Consider the following 22,852-nt stretch of genomic DNA (forward strand, 5'->3'; position numbering starts at 1 on the left):
GTAAAATGAAAGCTTTTTGTAACAGAGTGACATGTTTTGTTCTACAAGAAAATCATCAGATTCTATTAAATAACTTTTAACCATACATATATATTAGTGTCCCTTATTTTCCAACTTAAAAATTTTTTAACGCTCACCCTCCAGTTTTGTTTGAATGACTCTAAAACATACCTATACAAAATGTTGAGATCGGAGCATTCTAACCCGTGCCGACTTGAAGTGGCATCAAGAACTACTCCGGACTTGCCACCCAGCACTGAGTCAGGCCTGAGCCTGTTAGTATGTGCATTGTAATCCATTGTGTCACACGTTTTCAAGTCTCTAATCTAACATAATGTCACGTTGATTATGCAGTGCCATGGAACGTGTGTTTTTAATAGGAGATATAAAACACCAAATAACCGGACACAAATTACCCTCAAATAGACAAGTGCTTGAAGTTTTATTTTATAACATACGGAACATAATCAGCATTTTCGCAAAAACTGATAAAATTGTATTCAGAGTGGAGAAAATTGCAAAAAAAAAAAAAAAAGAAAAAGTGTGAAGATTTTTAAGCACCAGAAATAATTTGGAAAATCTTTTTGATATTGCACATGCAAATGCTCTACAAATGAAGAAGTTGGAAGGAGACGGGATATTTTTACTTTGGCAGAGAGAGAGAGAGCCTGCCTTGCAAGAGTAGACCAAAAACTTGCAGATAAAGAAGAAAGGGGGAGGCAAAGAAAATTACATGAAGAGGAGAGGAAAGAGAAACAACAGAGTGCAGCATCTGAATCTTCTGCTGCACCTCCTTTATCATCTGAAGATACAGATAACGCACTTCCAAGTTCAGATGAAATCAACGTTGATGAATTTTTTAGGAGAGTATGCCAATGTAGAATGTTGCAAGGCGAGGTATGAAGATTACTTCTAAATTAGTGACTGCTTTGGATAGATGCTAGATGAGTATAAGAGATTCTGTATACATCCTTCAGGCGACAGCAGAAGCTCTTGGCCACAATACAGAACCCAAAAGAAGAAAGACTGCCAATTGTTGTTACATTTGGGGACAGTAAGCAGCTCGTCTGGGTTCCAAAATTACAGAATTCTTCTGGTAAAGAGCAAGCAAACATGGTTGGCAGTGCATTAACATATTGGGGTATTCTCTGCTGTGACACAACTGCATCAAACACTGGGCATCTCTTAATGGAGCATGTGTTCTACTTGAACAAAAATTGGACAGGGAATTGTTGATATTTCTGTGCCGTCATCATGTATATGAACTTATTTTACAATGTATATTTGAATGAATAGTATGTGATGTAACGAGCAATCCTGACACACCTCTTTTTAAACATTTGAGGAAAAGGTGGGAAAGTGGCAAAGAGAAAGTGGAAATGATTTTTACTGAGTTGGAAATAAAAGAGATGTTAGACTTTTATGAAAGTGACTTAAATAAACCTACAATGAGAGGTAGAGCTCTTTCTAACGTTTTCGGGAGGACACCCTGGAAAAACAAAAAATACGCCCTCCTGGGGCAATGCATCAAGCTCGATGGATGGCAAGAGCTATTTATTGTTTAAAAATGTTTCTGCTAAGATCACAACTTAAATTTTATTTTATTTTTTTATTTTTTTTTGCTTCACGTCGCACCGACACAGATGTCTTACGGCGACGATGGGATAGGAAAGGCCTAGGAAGTGGAAGGAAGCGGCCGTGGCCTTAATTAAGGCACAGCCCCGGCGACTGCAGCTATCGAGCTCGGTCAACTTAATCTAGTATAAATGACAATGCCTTAAGAGATGTCTCTCTGTTCATTGTAACCGTTTGTCAAACCATGGCTCCAGTGCAGTTCAGCCATAAAAGCTCCATATCAAGATCTCTGCTTCTTACAAGTTCTAAAATCATATGAAAGGATAGATTTCACAATATCAAAAGCGGCTCTAAAGAAATTGTCACCACTTGTGATATTTATTAGAAGAGTTGTCTGTCCTATGACTCTTTGGCGAAGGAGACATACAAATCAAAATTAAAATAGTAGCAAATTTGGCCAGAGGGAATCTACACATTGAAGATATATATTTGTCCTCTTTGTGGAGAAATGGATGGACAATTATATGGTAAGTTTATTTTTATCCTGATTAACATTCTTTAATTTTTAATTCGTTTTCCCTCTCGCACTCAGCTCACATGCAGGTGTTTTTTCTCGAAGAAGCTCAAACTAACTTCCGTGATTTTCCAACCAAATTACAAAAAATCAACACGTAAACAGTTTAACACATATTAAAATAAAATAAATCGCACTAATACAGGAAACTGTGAACATTTCAGAAATGAACATACCTTGCACGTACTATTATTGGTAAAGTAAAAAAAACTTTGAAAATAAATTATGGTTTTCAATGACAAAGATTAGACATTATTGCATCTTTCTTCTTTACTCTTGGACTTGAAAAAAAGACAATTTCATTCTGAATAATTTTATATCAATATGATGTATGGGCTGTAATTCACTCATTAAGCATGCATGGACAAAGTTATTCACTCAATGTACACGTAACTGTCATAGATATCAGGTCCTCGTGGTCCGATCCACGGTGAGCAGCTGTGACTGTGTTACTTCCCACATAATGGGAGTCAGTTTCGGCAAAAGGAGGTCATTATTACTGTCTATATATCATCTGAAAATTAAAGTATATCGGCCTCATTTGGCCTTGAATATTGCCTAGCGATTATGATAAAAAGATGACACAAGCACGTGCAACAACGGAGTAATGAGAAGGAGTAAAATCATAGTTCGTGAAGTACAGCGAACACATGATATACCAAAGAAACGAAATAAACTCGAAGAGTGGTGTGCACCAACCAAGAGTAAGTTCTACTTCCGTAGTAAAGTACTCTTGAAGTCAGCATTCGGCGACTTCCATACGAAAGTAAATTACTTCCGAAATATTTGTCCTTTCAGATACTCCTGGACTAAATTACTACACGAGTAAAATGTTGAAGAGCACAATCTTGTAGTATATTACTAAAGAAGTAAATTACGTACGAATATAGGTTAGAATTTACTCTCACGTTGTGCATGGAGTAAGCTAAGTGTAGACTTGTTGACTAATGATAATATTGTGCCGTATATGAGACGAAAGACGTTTCAAACGTGTTTATGGATTACTTAGATTATATTGATGATCTCGACGCAGTAAACAATGGGAAATATAATAGTGCGTAGGCCTACAGTGCGTGAAAGGCGAGAGCCGTGTAATGTGAACACGGCGAGTTTCAGGAACGTTTTTGGTCTTAGGAAGGAATCCTTTACTTTCCTTCTAAATCTACTTGGAGATCACTTACAGCTGAATTCTTGTCTTAATTTTGTTGTGTCTCTCAAATTACAGTTGCTGTGTGCCCTACGAGTGTTTAGTACCGGAACATTTCAGTACAGTTGCCGGTGATCTAATTAACGTTTACCGCACAACTGCTTGCAGTATCTTGTAATGCTTGGAGTATCTTTCATCGCGTGGTTAAAGCACCAGTTGAGGCTAAGAGGGAGGTACGCCTGCAAATGATGATGATCATTCGGAAAATAAAAGGATATTCTTCACGTTGGCAGGTTTCCACAGATCGTGGGTGCAATTGACTGTGACTGCGCGCATATTCCCATTTATTGCCCTCTCGGTGACAATGGTGAACTTTTCAGAAATCGGAAGAGGTATTTATTTATTTATTTTTTCAATTTGCTTAACGTCGCACTGGCACAGATAGGTCTTACGGCAACGATAGGGCAGGAAAGGCCTAGGGATTGGGAAGCAGCCGTGGCCTTAAGGTAGGGCCTACAGATCCAGCATTTGCCTGGTGTGAAAATGGGAAAATTTTGCTGTGGATGTAGGCCATCTGTATGAAGAAACCGCCATCAGTTTTAATTTTTCCCGCGTGTCCATGACTTTCTGCTTTGCTTCCGTCTTCGCTTTTAAGTCCTTCTACAGAATCTTAACTTGCTTTTCACTGCGTTTTCAGTCACTCGAAACATTGAATTCTTTCGTCACGACTTTCCATGAATTTCTTTTCTTATCCAGCATCTTTATGTTGTGTATCTTACACCTTATATCCTTTGCATGGATCGTCATTATCTCTATTAACAAGCATTTATCTTTTTCGCTTACATTTCTTCCCCGTTTTCTATCGCACATAACCTTATCTATTTAGATTTCTTTAAAGAAGATACACGAACACAGCACTACTCCGCGAGTAACGAACGCTACTTCTGTAGTAGTAACTAAAAGAGTAAATTGTACTTCAACTCTCCGATGTTATTTTCGGAGTAAATAACTCCCGTAGTAATTTACTTCTGTAGTATGGACTGCTTTAGTAAACGCTACTTCCGTAGTAATTTACTCCCAAGATGGTGCATGTCACCATAAACTGATAGCAGGATCAAATTGTTGTATTCATAAGCCAACCAAAACAGATCCACGCAATAACAACTTCTAACAACCACAACATAAACATTCACGGTCCAACAGATTTTGTTTGTTGAAAATAAAAATATTTTGTAGGGCTGGGGGATATATCTGTAGAGTAAAATGAAAATTCAGTGCTTTAAGTTACTGCCATGATCAACTGTTACCATTTAACTGCCACGCAAATTACCAAAATCCCTAAATAGGACAGAGCCGATGTATCTGCGCCGTGAGCTTTCTCACCATAACCTCTTGTGCCGATAGATCGGCACGCTGAGTGCGAAAGGGTTAATATACATCCTCTAATTCAATCTTACCTTCATTTCAGTGAAAACAATAGATGACTTTGTGTCAACCAAAAGCGGAGATCTGTTCTCTTGCCTGAAGATACACTAGTTTTATTCAAGAATGTCCTTTGACATGGACAAGTACCATTCATGTCTAGAAACTCGGAGGATAGTTATGGAGTTAAAAGCTGTGAATGACTGTTCTAAAAGGGGTGTTAAATTAATGCAAGATTTTCATGGACTGCTCACTGTAGATGAAGAGCAAAAGCAATTTGTGCTGTGCTGTGTTCTGTTGTGTTCAAGAACATTGTACACTGTACCCAGATTGCAAGAAAGAAACACAAAGTATCCACAAGAATATTAAAAACCATAATACAGTCTAAAGAGTTAAAAGGTGTAAATTGTTATATAAAATTAGATATTAAACATCTATCAATAGCTTTTCCACTGATTTAAAACTATAAAACCTATAATTCCGGACAGTCAAATTACGCGCAAGTGGATAGTCTAGATGTGTACTCAAAAGGCGGAAGGTGGACCAATTAAAATGATTTCTTTTAAAGAAAGATTTTAATGTTAGAAATTGTATAAACTTGCCGATGATTGTGAACTGATGTTATGAACATGTGTGACAAATTATATGAACGTACAAGTCCATTGTTACACCCAAGTTATAACGGTTCAAATCCCGTTACAAGGTGATAGCTCTATTTTTGTTATTATTATTTCATCTGTGTTATTATTATTATTATGATTATTATTATTATTATTATTATTATTATTATTATTATTATTATTTTATCTGTGAGATTACTATTATTGTAATATAATTATTATTCAGTTCGATTCTGCAATGCTTGATATAGATGTTGATACCAACTGACGAGCCCACCCTAGCACACGAGGGCGAAACGCTGGCAACCAAGAATGAGCTAGCTGGAAAATTTATAATGTCCAATAATGGACCATTTATATTGGTATCTGCAATGCTTGTCGCTTGCGTGATTGTAGTTAAATGTATGCATATATACGTGTGGTAGATTAACACTAAATACATGTACAGTAAAGAGTTGCTGTATATCAGATGTGGATATGACATTGCTACGTTGTGCAATAATGCTGGTGTTTCTGCCAAGTCATTGCTACGTCATGGCTACGTCATCGTGAGCATTTAGCGATGCGCTCACGGTCTTGGAGATACTTAGGGAGCTCCGGGTTATTACACCATTGTAGGTAACACTTGCTGCGAGGTGGGAGTCGATGATGGTTATTTTTGGAGGTTACCTAGGTGTGTCAACCTAACGTCTATAAAAGGTGGCTGCATATTGTAGCGTCAGTCATTATTCAATTGGAAGCAGAGGCCTAAGTCGGTCAGTCAACGAGAGTCAACGAGTGTGAACGAGATGGAGAAGACTCAGTGAGCCATTAGTCGTTGGTTATTGAGAGAGTGAGGCTACAGTTGGTCAGTTTGTTAGTTGAAGATACAGACGGGAAGGCTTACTACGAAGTCATAGAAGGATAGACTTACAATGAGGTCATACAGTGCAGACTTACCCAGAAGTCATGATATGGAGAAGAAGCAGTCACATGGATACATCACCAAATTAGGCGTGACACATCTACAGTAAACACCAGATCTAAGGAATACGTCGTAATTACACTCAAAGTGTTTGAAGGTACAGTCATGTGAACCAGTGAGGGATATATTTCGTATAAATTGTTAAATGTCTGGTCAAGAAGAATTCAAATTCATGCCTAGTTTCTTTCAGTTGCAATGTCATAATTTCATATTCACATCTGTTTTATCGCAGCAAGACTTACTATTTTTTATATACAATTTAAAGAATATATTTTGTTCTATCAAATGAATTCATAGTATTATTTCAATGACAGAATTAGCTAACCTCAAATTAAATGGGCAAACCGAATGCCAATCTCCTTTTCCCAGAACTTATATGGTATGTTGTCAAAAGTAAACTTATTACCCCACACCCTAGAGATAGTCGAGATTCTCATTCTATTATTGCTGCACTGAGTGGTAGCTGGTGCCCTTCAAATAACGTATGTGTAAGTAAGCAGGCAAGAAGTGAGTGTGAGTACAAGGTTCAACGATTGTGTATTTTATTTAATGAATATTAATTTTCATAATTTTCATTTTAAATGCAGTTTTATATGTTTCAAAAGATAGTCAGCGAGTTAGGAACAACTACAGAGTAAACTGTAGAAAACTTCAAGTTCTATACATTTACGTACTGTAAATTGTGTTCAGACAAAGGGAAAATAGGTAATAGACAGTTAGGAAGGAAACAGCTGTTCTGCAGTATTTGTGATCTTGGTTTGTGTATGGTGGATAGCTTCAAGGCATACCTCACAAAAGCAAGTTAATTACATACTATCCACTTCATTCCATATCGATATTGTAATCAAGATAACAATTAAGTAAAAGGTTCCACCTGATCGATATTTTTTTATTATTTAGCCTTCGGCTAAATTTATGTCATTAAAAACTTGCAGAACATGTTTCGATTGCTTAGCAATCATCATCATCAGCTGTGTCGCATAAAGCTTAGGTGAAAAAGCATAAAACATTTCATAATTAAAATTAAAATGTGTTAGTAAGGGATGTTTAAGTGGTGAGGGAGGGTGGATGGGGGGGGGGTTGTGTTTGTTAGTTAAGATTAGAATAGTTTTTAATTTGCATAATTTTAATCTTAACTAACAAACACAAACCCCCCTCCCCCATCCACCCTCCCTCACCACTTAAACGTCCCTTACTAACACATTTTAATTTTAATTATGAAATGTTTTATGCTTTTTCACCTAAGCTTTATGCGACACAGCTGATGATGATTGCTAAGCAATCGAAACATGTTCTGTAAGTTTTTAATGACTTAAATTTAGCCAAAGGCTAAATAATAAAAAAGCAAGTTAATGTTGTATATAAGGAAGGACCCCCTTGTCTCTTGACCACGTAGGTTAGACTGTATGTTTAATTTGTCTATTTTAATTAATGTGGCCCTGAATATATGTCATATTTAAAAATATTAACATGACTGGCATCCATAACTGTACCAGATTTCTGGGGGGTGTATTTTCATAAATTTATATAAAATACTATTATGGTAATAAAAATTCATTTTTTGTGACCAGGGAAGTCTAATCTTTCAAAATATTCCAACAGTTTTTACAATCATTTCTTTCCCTAACCTTGAAGAAATTGGAAAAGACATTAAAAATCCTGCTATTTCTGGAGGATAGCCCATTCAAATATGGCCTTCTCCAGTGAGTTCACCCTGGACAGGTGGCGCTCGTTGATGTAACATGAGAGGTGGTGTGGGGGTACTTTCTGACCACTATGATTGAACTAGCTCTAATAACAAAATTACTTATTTTTATGTATCAGATATTTATGTATTAGGTTTATGAACTCATGTTATCAGAAAGCCGTGCGGTTAGGAGCGTACAGCTGAGAGATTGCATCCGGGAGATAGTGGGTTCGAATCCCACTGTCGGCAGCCCTGAAGTTGGTTTTTCGTGGTTTCCCATTTCCACACCAGGCAAATGCTGGGGCTGTACCTTAATTGAAGCCACGGCCGTTTCCTTCCCACTCCTAGCCCTTTCCTAGCCCATTGTCGCCATAAGACCTGTCTGTGTTGGTGCGACATGAAGCCACTAGCAAAGAAATTATCAAAAATAAATGCATATATATCAAATACTGATTAGCTTCACAGCATATGAACGTTATAAAACTAAAAACTTGTCATGCACAGGAATAATCTTCATTAAACACCTTATCTTGATTCAGCTGACAACCTCAGATTCTGCTAACTACATAATGCTATTCATGCAGTATATCTCTGGGTGGTGGGGAGGGGTCCTTCCAAAATAATTACGCTACTGGAAATAATTATCCTCTTTATGACAATCCATAAAATCATGATAATTTGTCTGTGAGTATAATTTCCTCTGACTCTCAGTTTCCAGGTTCATACAGTTTACAGTGAGTTGCAACATAGTACCATTTGTAAATAAAATGCCCCAAATTTCTGCAGGCAATTATGTACTTCTTGCTGAGAGTATCACTCCCAGTAAATGAGTGCAATGTTGTGGGTTCCACTATGTGTTTAGGAGGAGAAATTTTCGTCCGCTTTGTAACACCATCCTTTCCTGTTACGATCGAAAACTATTGAGAAATGTAAATCATCACTACTAATATTTATTATTTCTTCATTAGCGTTCTTTCCCATATCACTGTTAGTCTACTACTTCTCATTCATCCTCACTCTCACTAAAACTTCTTTCTCTTCTACAGACTGTAAAAGAGATGTCACCCTTGCTGTATACTCATAATACCCCATTTCAGTGATAAGGAATTGACATTGACTGAATGAATTCGTAACATGATTACATGAGTAACTCACTGGGTAGACTGTACATTGTTCCAGGTTACTTCCTACGAAAAGGACTGGTGAGTCACTTTTATTACACCGCTTGACAATAATCCCTCTTTCTAACAATGACCCTTCACTACAATGCCACTGACAGACAAAAGGCAAGGAATGTGGGGGAGCGGTGTGTGGCAGCCAAGGTCTGTAAGTTTAAAAATAAGCGCAATCTAACAAAATAAATTTGCGCCAGATCACAAAATACCCCACGCCACCACTCCTGGGTTAAAGGAGTTCTGTATCATGCTGGTACATCAAAGAGTCTGCAATATTGATCATGACATACAAAAAGCTTGCAAGGGATTTTAGTAGGTTCACTAACAAAAATAGATTAGGTTTTAAAAATATCCTGGAAGTTAGATATCAGTGATAATGCTTGGCTTACAAAGGTAGATGAGTGTAAAATTGAAGAATGGTTCCATACTGGTGATAAGTTATCTGAGCATTACATTTCTTACTATTATGAAATAATTAGCAGTGGCGTGTGGAGGAGTGCAGCAATCTGTTGTGAAGCATTAACCAGTGAATGTGAGGAGAATGAGAGAGTTAATTTTGAGTAATGTAAATGCCACTTCATCACCCCTCAAATGGACTTCTTGCAGTAGAAAGATGGCAAAAATTTTTCACCTGTTCTTAGAAGCTTAGTATGGACTTGAGAAAAAGAAATCAATTGTAGGAAAGTGCAAGAAGGGGCAACTGGTATTATTGAAAGTTGCTTCGAATACTGTGTCTGAAGTATTAATTTATGTCCGTATTGTGCATTATGGGTGAGAGTATAGAAGGTACTAGTCCAGTTTACGCAGCACTGCTACATTATCACACTATCCTAAACATAACTTAAATCCCTATAACCTAATTTCACAAATAATCACAATGTCCATCATTTTCTTTATTTAGATTTTTATCTCTTCTCGCTTGCATTCAATTTATTGCAGTAGGTATTTATCTTGGTCCACTGAAAATAATGTGGGTTATCAGTTCTTCTCTTCTCAGTTTACCCTTAACCGTGACCAGTTCATTAGCATGGGCAATTCAGGATCTGTTGTTGACTGGGCAATATGTGAAGGAAATACTTTTTGAAGTGTATTATTTTGTGTAATATCTTAAATTCTCAACTCCACAGTGATCTCTTAATGCAAGTATAAATTTTCTTTATGGGCAGTGTATCAGTTGCTATGTAATTGGTGTGATTGTGACAGCTGAGTAACCAAATGTGATTTTTTTTTTTTTGTGAATTTAATTTATTTCTATTTTCTTTTTTAGGTGGATGTGAGATGGGAAATGGTAGCTTATGGTCGAACTCAAGATCAGTTAGATCTTACTAAACAAGCTCACATGTATCTAGATCAGCATGGTGTTCATCCTCGCTCACTTGATCTGTAGTCAAGAGCATGAATTGTCCTTAAAGTTTCTTGGTCTGTTTGTACATTGAAGAATTGGTATGAACATATTTAGAGTTTTAAAACTTTCTGCTAGTCTAAATATTTAACAAAGCAAGAATAAACTTGTTTCAACAGCAGGGTACTCCAAAACAAGCTTGTCGAGTAAATATTTTGAATAAATGCTAGACTATTCTGTAATGAACCCATGATTAACAAGGTCAATTTATATCCTTTCAGTTGGTTGTAATTCTAGAGTTTATTATGAAGACACACCCCTCTCGTGTATTATGAAAATTTGTTTTGAAATGTAAGTTGAAATAGTGTCAATCTGTATCCAAGAAAGAGTTAATATTCACTTTTTTTGAATCTAAGACTACCTGGTACACAGATGTTCTTTTTCACAGAAATCCATTTAATCACTGTTTAGGATAAATGGCGCCATGGCTAAATGGTCCAGGGGGTTCCCGGATTGAATTCCCGGCTGGGTCACGATTTTTAACCTTCATTGGTTAATTCCGATGGTTCAAACGCTGGTGGTATGTGCTGTATTCAGCATTAGAATTCATCATAGGTAGGACTCCATTTTCATAGTCGTGCAGGTCGTTTAAGGTGTCAACTTGAAAAGACCTGCCCGAGGATTCTTCAGAGGCCACACGCCATTAACATATTTGGATAAATGAAAGGAATGACATGAATTTGATGGCTTTTTCATCTGATATATTTCCAGTTTTTGAATGGCCACAAATGTGGATTAAATTTTGTGTGTTAGAGCTTAAACCTTACAAAGGGTTCTAACAAAATATTAACTGGTATATTTTGCACAAATTAAATTTGAAAAGGAAAATCAAGTAGTCTTAGATTTAGGTGAATACGATATGTAGTCTCTTTGTGCAGGATTAATCAAATACATGTTCAAAAGTTGAGAGAATCCTGGATAGCTATGAGAAAGGTTAGCTCAAGTTCAAGTATTGCATAATTCATTTCTCATGAGCATGTTCTCTGTTCGCTCTTGAATTTCTGGTAATTGAGCAATCCCAAAATAATTTGCACATTATTATTGCAACTCTTATCAACAGATACCTACATGTCAGCTAACTGATTTTGCTATCTCATTTTTATTGTATAAAGTTTGAATTGTTAGTGGATTGATCCTTTGATGATAATAACAAAGGAAAATTGCCAGCTTACCAGCCATCGATGTATCTTATAAGAATCTCTTATCTTTATATATGTGTATACATGCTGAGAATCTCTTATTTTATATACCCTGAGAATCTCATCTCGCGTTGTTTGAGTGCCTCCTGGTGTGAACAGAACATAAAGTAATATACTTAGGGGATTCACTTTAGTGTAATAAGCTTTGAAAGCTGATCACCAATAACATAGAATTAATAGGGGAAACTTGTTAATATCTGTGAAATACATTTAGAAGTCACTTAGTCATCACTTAGCTGATTATGCTTTGAAGGCTCTCATTCAGTAGCACAATTTATTTTATATTATCTAGGTGTCATTGTTATGTGGTTGTCATTTATTGTCATAGTTTCTCCAGTTCCCAGTTTAATAACTTATCATTTTAGGCATTGTTGAGTATGCTGTTGTAAGAGTAATGAACTTTTCATTTTATTTTTTCATTAGTTTTGTATTAATCAGTCTACACTAATGAATTTATGGATTTCATTTTTTAGTTTCATTTATTTAATTCACTCACATTTCAGACTTTGATAGTGGAAAACTGACTAATGAATTTTACTCTATTTTGCTCGTCTGTTACTGGTTCTTTTTTTATCTGCAGTTTTAATAGTGAGCATATTACGAATGAATTTTGTAGAACTTGATTCTTTTTATGAGAACTAAGATGTAAATTTATATAAGACTTAAGCCGTATTGTGGAAAAATGAACTTCACATCACGAAAATATACTTTAAGATAATGTACAATGCGATACCGGTACCGTATATTAGTTTATGATAGATAATAGGAAAATGTTTGTAAATATTGACAGTGTAACCTTCGTATTCTTGCAGTGGATAAAGGAAGCATGTATGACAAGTTTGAGAAGTATAGGGATCTTGGATACTTTTTTCATAAGTGTATCAGTTACAAAAAGCAAATGAATTCTTGAAATTGAAAGCAATTTTTTTCTGTCATTCCCTTGGTGTCTGGTGGTAAGTATCAAGTGACAGTAGTATGTTACAAATCATATCGATGAATGTATTTTCTATACTATGAGAAAACTGTGCTTCCAGTCATGTCTGATGTTTCTTTTTTCTTTTTCTCTTTTGTTAAGTTTTAAACATAAATATAGTTTATTGACCACTAAGGATGATTTAGTGGATATTTACAAGCTCATTCTTCGTCTCTCTCTAGTTGTCTCTGTTGAAGCTGTAATTAAGTTATTTATTAAGTAATCATTTTATGCTTTTCTCATGTGAATCTCATCCTTGAAAAGCCTGTGTAAGGGTTCACTACTTATTTAGGTAATTATCATGCTGGGAAACATGCATCAGTATTCATTCAATCTCTCTCACTCCTATGTATGGTTTGCAGACTAGCAAGATCTTGGCTATTAGCTCCTTTATAAGAATTTGCTCATTAATGTCACTGACTTTTTAATTTGAGTTTTGTTTAACTTCAAAAGTATAATATTTTAAGTTCTGGGCAAATTCTTGCAATCTTGACATTTCTGTTAAATCCTGTTTTCATTTTAAGGGAAAGAATGTGTATGTAAAATTTTAGCATAGGTGCATGCTCCAGAGCTTTGGTAATGAGTCTCCACTTCCTCTATCATTTTGATGAGGTATTCCGCTTTCTTACGAATGCTCCAATGGTACTTTCATAATTGAAAACGAAATATACAATCAAGGAATATAACGTCCAGGTTTCATTGTTCTGTGCAGTGTATGAAATTCGTTCCAGTCATGACGTTGGAGATGTTCAGTATACTTAACTAAACTGGATATATTGGTGTTCTTAAATCAGTGGGATTATCCAGGTATTATTGGCTCTTTATCACCCAGCATGGTTTCTATTCTGTAAACTTGGTTCTGTATTCTGTATAAATTTACAGTACATATTTTACCTCCCTTATGTACACACATCAAAAAAAGTTTTGCAACACCTCAGACCAGAGTTCTTGACTCTTTACAAAACAGGGCACATTACGAGGTACCATATCTGTGTTAATTACCCAACAAAACAGTGAGAGCCTCTACAATAATATAGCTTTGCTTCCTCAATTTGATTTACTTAATACAGCACACAGTTAGTACATTGATGCATGCCTGAATTCATCTCATACTGTCCGCAAGAATGACATTCCAAATTATCCCACTCTTCGATGATTAGGCATGGAACTTGCAGAGCCTTCTTTAGTTTATTCCAGGCATGTTCGATAGGGTTCATGCCCAGCAAACAAGCAAAGAAGTTCTTGAGAGCCGCACAATGGATTTGTGCACCATCGTCCATTAAGATGAGTTCTCCTCCAAAATGGTGCCAATACAGTGACTTAATGGGTCAGGGGATGTCATGCCTGTATCGTACTGCCATAACATTGCCATGTGTGACTAGACGTGGTGTACAGTAGCTCCCATATGACGACACCCCGAAACAACATGGAACCATGACCTTGTTGCACGTGATGGACAGTGTGTCCGAGATGTGAAACCTGACCAGATTGCCTCTAAACACTTTGTCAACAATCATCAAAAGCAAGGCTTATGCAACACTCATCGGTGAAAGGACCTATGCTGAATGGTCTCTTCAGAATTTGCATAAGGTTGAGCGCATCTCTACTGCACCACACAATGTCCAGGTTTGAGAGCTTGGAGAAAATGGTTTCAGTACACAATACAAAACCACTAGGGCCGAAAGGTTTAACAAGAGCCGCACTATAGATTCGTGCAATATCGTCCATTAAGATGAAGTCTCCACGAAAATGCTGGTTATACATTGACAGTATGGGTCAGGGGATGTCATCGCTGTATCATACAGCCAGAACATTGCCCTGTACAACTAGAATGGCATATGGTGGCTCCCATATAACGCCACCCCAAAACATCAGGTAACCACGATCTTGTTGCACGTGCTAGACAGTATGTCTGAAATGTGAAACTTGGCCAGATTGCCTCCAAACACTTTGCAGATGATCGTCAAAATCAAGGCATCTGCAGCTCTCATCAGAGAAAAGAACTGTGCTGAGTGGTGTCTTCAGATTTCTTTTACCACTTGTTTTACGTCGTACCGACACAGATCGGCCTTATGGCGATGATAGAACAGGAAAGGGCTAGGATTGGGAAGGAAATGGTCGTGACCTTAATTAGGTACAGCCCCAGCATTTGTCTGGTGTGAAAATGGGAAACCACGGAAAACCATATTCAGAGCTGCCAACAGTGGGGTTCGAACCCACTATCTCCCGAATACTGGATACTGGCTGCACTTATGCGACTACAGCTACGAGCTTGGTGTCTTCAGATTTGGCGATGATGTCGAGCGCATATCTACTGCATCACACAATGTCTAGGTTTGAGAGCTTGGAAAACATGGTTTCAGTACGAAACCGGTAGGGCCGAAAGGTTTAACAGGAACTGCACAATGCAAACGTGCAGCATGGACCATTAAGACGAATTTGCCTCCAAAATACGGTGACCCTATGGGTCGGGGGGGGGGGGGGGGGTCATCCCTGTACTGAAATTGTTTAGCCATAACATTCGCCTACACGGGTTTGTGAGCTGGGCCTTGCCATGGGTGTTGAGTGAAGTTGTGCGTCGTGCAACTTATTTCTCGCAGTTGGTGTTGAAACATTGTAACCTGTGGCTGCCAGAAGGTCATTGTTCAGTATGGTGGCATTACATTTTAAGGTTTCTCTGAGCTGAAATTTGATAACTGTCATCAGTTGCTGTCATATCTCTTGGACGAACTGTGCAAGGCAAGTCATAAACAGTTCCTTTCTTCTTGTACTGCTTCCATGTTCGAACTACATCACTTTGATGTTCCAATTTACTAAAATAATAATATTCTGAAAAGAATAAAAGCAAGTGCATTGTAAAAGTGGAATTTTTACCTGAAAATACCATAACACTGTTAAGGTGACAATACGGGCTTAAATATGAAATTTATCTCTTGTAATACAGCCTACACGTCGAGCAACTGCCCTTGTAGACCATCCTTCTTGACATAATGTGATTATACGTACACACTCGCATGCACATCATGCCATTGTAGATGCTCATACACTGCTTAGAACATACACATTTAATGCTTCAACAGTAGTGGTACAACTTCAATTGAAATATTGCCTCCCATTTGAGCATGGTTTTCTGCCTGTGTATTGGGATACGTGCAGTTATGTTTACAACTGTACTTATGGCCATCTTTCTGGACTAAAATAATGTTATATGTACACAGACCAAGATAGAAAGACAGTTACAGTAAATGGCATACAGGGCTGATGCAAAACTTTTTTTTGATATGGGTATGTAAAGATGGAAATGAACTGCATTTCTTGGCAGCTTTAAAATTATTTTTTGTATGCTTCATATTATACTTACTTGATATTAATCAAGTCCTAGTTTTGCATTTATTTATTATGAACTCTCTACTAATCATTATATGTACTTGGCATTGATATAGATACTTACTTCAACAGTATTTCTCTTGAGGTAGTTAGCGAGTCAATCAAGAGACCTCGTGTAAATCTAGTCCACTTTCGTTTCATGTTAGTGTTAAAATGAGTTATTTTTAAAACTAATTTTACCCTTATTTTTAAAAATAATTTTACCCTTATTGTGTAACTCTATTTAAAAATTAAAAAAAAAAGAATCTAAGGGGAACCATTTAATTTTCACTTTTTATTTATAAGTTGTATTTGGGTTAAATTAATTTGTATTCTGTAAGATGAGTGATCATTTTCATCGTATGGAAGATATTACATTATTTTGACATCAGTTCTTCAGTGACCTCTGAAGTTACCTTATGGTATGTTTAAATAATAATAATAATAATAATAATAATAATAATAATAATAATAATAATAATAATAATAATAATAATAATAATAATAATAATAATCATCATCATATGGCCTCAGCTACCATGTGCAGGCATGTTCAGTTTAGGCCATTAGGCTGTTGCTCATCAATTTCAACATTCCATTTTACTCTAGGCCAACTAGATGGCACGGTAAAACAAATCCCCCTTGGGCGTCCGTGGCTCGTGGCTGAGTTTTAATGGATTTTGTCGGGTGAACACCAAATGTCTCTTCAGAGATCTTTTACATGCTGACATCGTACGACATAGAGTGTCAAACAGACATCTTTCCACCCTTGAAAAATCAATATACCTCTGCCGGGTTTGGACCCGTGTTCTTGGGATCTGGAGGACAGACTTCAAATAAACAAAGGTCCATTTTGTTCTGTATGAGAGTAGAAAATTCAAAATGTGAATAACAGTTGGAGGATTGTCATAACAATGGAAAGTTAAATGTACAATATACTACTGTAATATCATTAATGTAACGTTTCTTTGGTACAAATTTTCTGAACTTTTTGCTTGTTTGAAAGCATGAAAATTATCCATGCCAGGTATATATAAGTCTACATATTGCATACACCTTTTGAGTTTAATCTGTGCAAATAATATTTTGTCTGTTTATGGATATGAAGAGAGAAGAATTATTGTACCTTCAATAGTGAAGGATCTATGTACCTAATTAATTATTAGTTTCATGAAACAGCAAGGAAATTATTTTAAGTTTTTATGGAATATTATTGTAACCATAAAATAAGAAAATCTTGTGATTTAAACGTTCAAATTGCTGCAGTATCCATTTCATGGCTATAACCTTTCACTAACTGATGTACATCATTTACCATAATTCAGTGTTTCACTAGTGGTTCCATACTTTCAGTAGATAAATAGGAGAATTTTAAGTCATAAAATCAAGTAGCCAGACTGAGTAGCTCAGATGGTAGAGCACTGAAGTAGTCAGATTGTATTTGTAGGTGCTCAAATACACCAGCTTAGTATTGGTAGATTTACCAACATATAAAATATCTGCAGAACAAAGTTTTCAGCTTCTTGACATCTGTAAAATGGACAGTTAATGGGACGTAAAGTCATAACCATTAGTGGGAAATTATGGGCAGCATAAGTAATCATTATGAGTAGTTTTGTGATAAAAGTAGATTTTTACTTCACAGCTGATGTGTGAACATGATACGTTCCTTGTTCAAAGGCATGGAAATACATTGTGAGCTGTTTCATGGGATTTCAAGGATTGTTCTCATTGTACAGAGGAGTGCATGAAGAGCTAACACATTTATATTCACAATTACAATGCTAATTTACAATATATATTAACATAATTTCACATGAAGATAACATACTCATTGGAAATAAATTTCACTTCAACACATGTTAATTGTGGCTTCCATTACAATAGACAACTTCTTCGTGACAAGTGCGCACGTTAACTATGACTTTGTGACACATGTCTTCAGGAATTCCACTGCATATTTCAACAATCTGCACACACATTTTGATTGTTACATTATTGACTCTTAACAGAATATACTTTCTCTGTCAAGAAATCCCACATAAAGAAGTACCGAGCAAATTCAGGTTCAGGTAACTTAACTATGAGTTTGCATTCACAAGAAGGTGGATTTAAAACCTCACTGTCAGCAGCTCTGTAGATTGTTTCCCAGTTTTATACCAGTGCACACCATGCCTTAATTAAGGCCAAACTAGCTTCTCTCCCATTTCTAGTTCTGTATAGTCGTCATCAGACCTATCTGTGTCGATGCGACGTAAAAGCATATAGCAATTAATTAAGTCCTGTCCAATTTTGTAGTCACCATAAGACCTGTCTGAGCTGGTGCAATGCAAACAAACAAGAAAACTAACAAGGATTTTAATTTGAACATGAAACACTGCCCAAAGGTTTTTTTGTGTCACTATGACACTCTCTCCGCGTAAAGCAACACCGTTTTAATACACTGTTGAACAGAGAGGCGACTGTAATTTCTATGGTGAAAACACAACTGAAACTAAGTTAGTTGACAGTTGGATCCATGACGATCGCCTCTCCGTACTTTTCCAGTTAATGGGACGTATGAAAGTTCAATGGCATTTAACATATGATTAAAATGTTTTCGTTTATGAATGTGTTGGCTGTTTATGCGCCACCCTGTTTGAAATGTATCTCAGTTTTATGTATATTGTTTTATTTCAAGTGACTACTTTTGTTCTTGTTTTTGTTTAAAGCATGTGCATGGGTGTGTATAATAATATTTGTACATAATGTAATTATCGGCAAGTAATTGAATGGGAGACAGCCATTCAGCATCAGTTACTCATTCTGTTCGTTCCAACTGTTCACTGTAAAATTTGGGGAGACTGTTGCAAAGCCTAACAATTTCTTGACTAAACAGCATACAAGGTAATTTACACCCGGGTGCATTTCCTGGGTGAGACAAAGGATTGGCCCAAATCATATTGAAAACATACCTTCGACAGGCTCTTAAATACATATTTGACACTGCAATTTGGACACTTGCAACCAGAGCCACACATTGAATAAAATGTATTCAATATTCATCCCACTTACATTCAACCATTGATCGCACCCCACCTTCCAAAATGCTGGTGAACACTTTGCCAGGTATACTGGTCAATAAGATACCTCAATAGTAGTTGCAATCCTTCCTGCTCTCTTGCTGATTGAGAGGTGCAGTTACTACTTTCATTCAATCAGAAGCTACATTAGTGACAATCCATGCTAATGTTGTTCTCAGTGAATCCATTTTAACTCTGTCTTCCTGCTATGCTTGACCATTTCAGGTCTAATCTAACTTCATATGTTCCTCCTACTTTCTGACAGTAGTTTATTTACCATCATTTCCACTTCCTCTAGCTTAATTTCACTGCTGTTATTGTTCTCCCCATGAATCATTTATGAGAAGATTCGTGATAAAAGTAGATTTTTATTTCACAGCTGATGTGTGAACATGATACATTCCTTGTTGAAAGGCATGGGAATCCACTGAGAGCTGTTTCATGGGATTTAATGGTTTATTCTCATTGTACAGAGGAGCACTTGAAGAGCTAAAACATTTATATTCAGAATTACAGAATATTCTCATTTTCACTTTGCGACTCAGACGATTCTTTTAACCCTTACCACTCGTCTGTCGGGTGAGGCCCGACATTTTGATATTCCCGTTCCAGTCGCATGTCGGGGGAGACCCGACACGACATTTTATTGCCCACCGCTCGTCTGCCGTCTCTTAGCTGACAAAATTCACGATGATATACTGTACTGCTATCTTTTGGTTCAGCGTGGAACTTTGTAGAATCCAGATACTATTTGACAGTCAGTCGAAATCTATTATTTAGATGGCAGTGTAGCCGTCAGCTGTCCACTCACGCACATGAAAGCTCGAGCGATAGTAAACAAACATGGTCGCCATGTGCTCTTCTAGTCATATATATGTTGTATATGTCAGGGAACGCACGAAACCACAGTATTTTCGCACCTCTGCCTCTAATGAATATATCTAATAGCATTTCACGATGCCTAAAAGTGAACTGAAGATGGTTGATTTGTGTATCGTAACCCAACATGTACCTGATGCTGACGGCTGGCACAATTATAAATAAACAGATCCAGATTTCAAGAAATCACTGTTTACAGTGGTTTTAGCCCACAAACTACCGCGGGGTATGAAATCACAGACAGATTTGAGGTTTTCAGTTGATTTTTAGCGACAATTTGTACACTGAAATTATTAACAAAACCGATCGGTATGCGTAATAATAATAATAATAATAATGCAAAATAATTTGTTTTAAATTCCACACATTGCTTTTATTTGCTTCAGTATAGCTTGCTGTAAACATGTATAGCCTAACTAAATCATTTAAAAGCAAGTGCTATCTCCAAAATCGTGAAACATGAATACAGGTCATATACGATAAAAATTTACTTTTAAAATACGAGTAGTAGAGACAACACAGAAAACTTTAATTCGAGGGGTAAGGGTTAACGTTCCATTTCCTTTGTTTCATTTTCAAAATATTCCTGTCCAATGATTCTCTGGGACCTGCTACGAGTTCTGATCCACCCAAAACATTATTCATTTTCCCCCCTCCATTTGGAAGATACTTTATTACTGTCCAGAAAGGTTTTCCTGCCAGTTGACCTAGCCTTATCAGTTAACTACCAAAATCTTCCCACGATTTCTTGGACTCTGCAATGATTTGTTTCGCTTTTTCTTTCATCTATGTACAAATCCCTATATGCAGTGGCAGTTTTTGATACATCTCCTTTTTTATGTTTACAAGTAGCCCTGCCCTGGCTTCATCATTCCACCAAGATGTTTGCTTTCCCCCCTCCATCTTTACACACAGTTGATCTTAGGCAATCTCATCCTTTTTCTACTACTGCTTCATTGAATGCCACCCATTCTCCTTCTATACCTGCTTACTGTCTATTTCTTCAAACTTTTCATTAATCATATCCACATATTTCTGTCTTAATTTTTCATCCTGGAGATTCTCTACCGTTATTCTGCTGGAGAGATACTTCACTTTCTCTGTCCGAGGGCTAAATGTGCTTAGTTCACTGCAGGTCAGATTGTGGCCTGTCATCAAAAAAACCTGGAAAAACCACATGTTGCTAACAGATTTTTTGACTTCACAGTATTTAGATATAGTTTTGTTATATGTAACTCTAAGATAATTGTTTATTTATGTTGAAAAATTTAGGAATTCGATACTTATAAAATCAGTTATGATACAGTCTCTTATGGGTCTGGTGAATAGCCTTATGCTTGAAGAAGGAATTCATAACTGCTAATTCCATACTAGCACAGAAGTCCAGTAAATGCTTCTTCCCATTCCTATTAGTTTTCATATCTGTCTACATTTACCCATCACCTTTTCATATCCTTCACTTCTGTTACCAACTTTCATATTGAAGTTGCCCATTAGCAGTACCCTCTCTTTGTTGTTGACGCTGGCTATGATATCACTCAGTGCTTCATAAAACTTGTGAACTTCATCCTCATTTTCATCCTCACATGGTGAATACACTGATAAAATTCTTGTCCTAATTTCTCCAACTGCTAAATTTACCTATATTTTTTGCTCATTTATGTGCCTGAGATTAACTTTGTTGTGTGCTGTGGTGTTCCTAATGCACAATCCCACCCCACACTCTGCCTTTCACCTTTTCACACCTGTTAAGAACACCTTATTATCTATTTCTTCCTGGTTATCTCACCTTACCTGGTTATTGCCAATTCTTAACACGTCCAGATGCATCCTCTTTGCTGACTCGGCCAGTTCTACTTCTTTTCTTCCATAAGCCCCTTTGATATTGATAACTCCCTATCGAATTCAATTTCGTTCACTGAGATGTTTCTAAGCCGTTCCTGGCCTATCAGATGGTAGTTGGATTCCGTCGCTTTCATAGTTCTGAGGCTTGCTTCAAACGTTATTAGCATGCTCTGTCAAAATTCTATGAACATGGTTTCTATCCTACTTGCACATAGTCCCAGTGAGAATCCTCTAATGGATTAGAGACCACTGGTGGATTGTATAGTCCTAGCTGCCTGAGGACAAGGAGGGCCACGACTCCAAGATGCTCACTCCTATTCCACCTCTCTCTCAGTTACTAGGCCACTCACCCGTTGACCATGGTTGACAAACTAGAATATGACTAATGTTACCATAGTAACCCACACCATGAACCACCCCGCTGTTGTATATCCTACATTTTTCTCAGCACCTGTCCCATTTTCTCTCTCGCTTGCAGGCGAGCTGTCCTTAGAAATGCCTCTTCCACACAATTAAGTTTCAAGTGATGCTTTTATTGAAGAGATTAAATCAGTTTCACAATCTACGACGAAAGGCAAATTAACATAGTTCAGAACTGTCTGATTCAATCGTCAGAAAAATAGAAATTAATGGAGTAGTGTGAAAAACATAGTTCTTAACCTTCTCCATCACTAAGGTTAATGCAATGAATTTAACACTGGTTTTTTTTTTTCTAAGCACAGTCTAACGAAAATCAAAGAAAGTCATTGAGACGTAGTTTTATAGAACACTTGAAAGTATGATGAGCGTCGTAATGAAGTACAGTCCCATTAACATACTACAGCACTGTTGGTGAAATGAGAACGATCGCTAAGACAAGATCGAATGAAAGAAAAGAGTCTTTTCTCGATACACCTTCTTTCGAAGTTTCCTGAAGCACACAGTCTTTCAAAGCACAATCTCATAAAATTAACACAGTTCTT

The 22,852-nt window shown here is 36.8% G+C and overlaps 1 protein-coding gene across 3 annotated transcripts in view; it reads left to right on the forward strand.

Moving 5' to 3' along the window:
• Positions 1–12,276, forward strand: part of LOC136863459 (myb-related protein A) — a 289,002-nt gene extending 276,726 nt beyond the window's left edge. For all 3 annotated transcript variants that reach the window (XM_068226482.1, XM_068226481.1, XM_068226483.1), the window contains one exon: positions 10,432–12,276. In XM_068226482.1, coding sequence (XP_068082583.1) covers positions 10,432–10,551 — 120 coding nt within the window. In that variant the 3' untranslated portion in view covers positions 10,552–12,276. The remainder of the gene's footprint in view (positions 1–10,431) is intronic.
• Positions 12,277–22,852: the final 10,576 nt, after the last annotated feature.

Source organism: Anabrus simplex, chromosome 2 (assembly GCF_040414725.1).
Source record: "Anabrus simplex isolate iqAnaSimp1 chromosome 2, ASM4041472v1, whole genome shotgun sequence".
Lineage (NCBI taxonomy): Eukaryota > Metazoa > Arthropoda > Insecta > Orthoptera > Tettigoniidae > Anabrus > Anabrus simplex.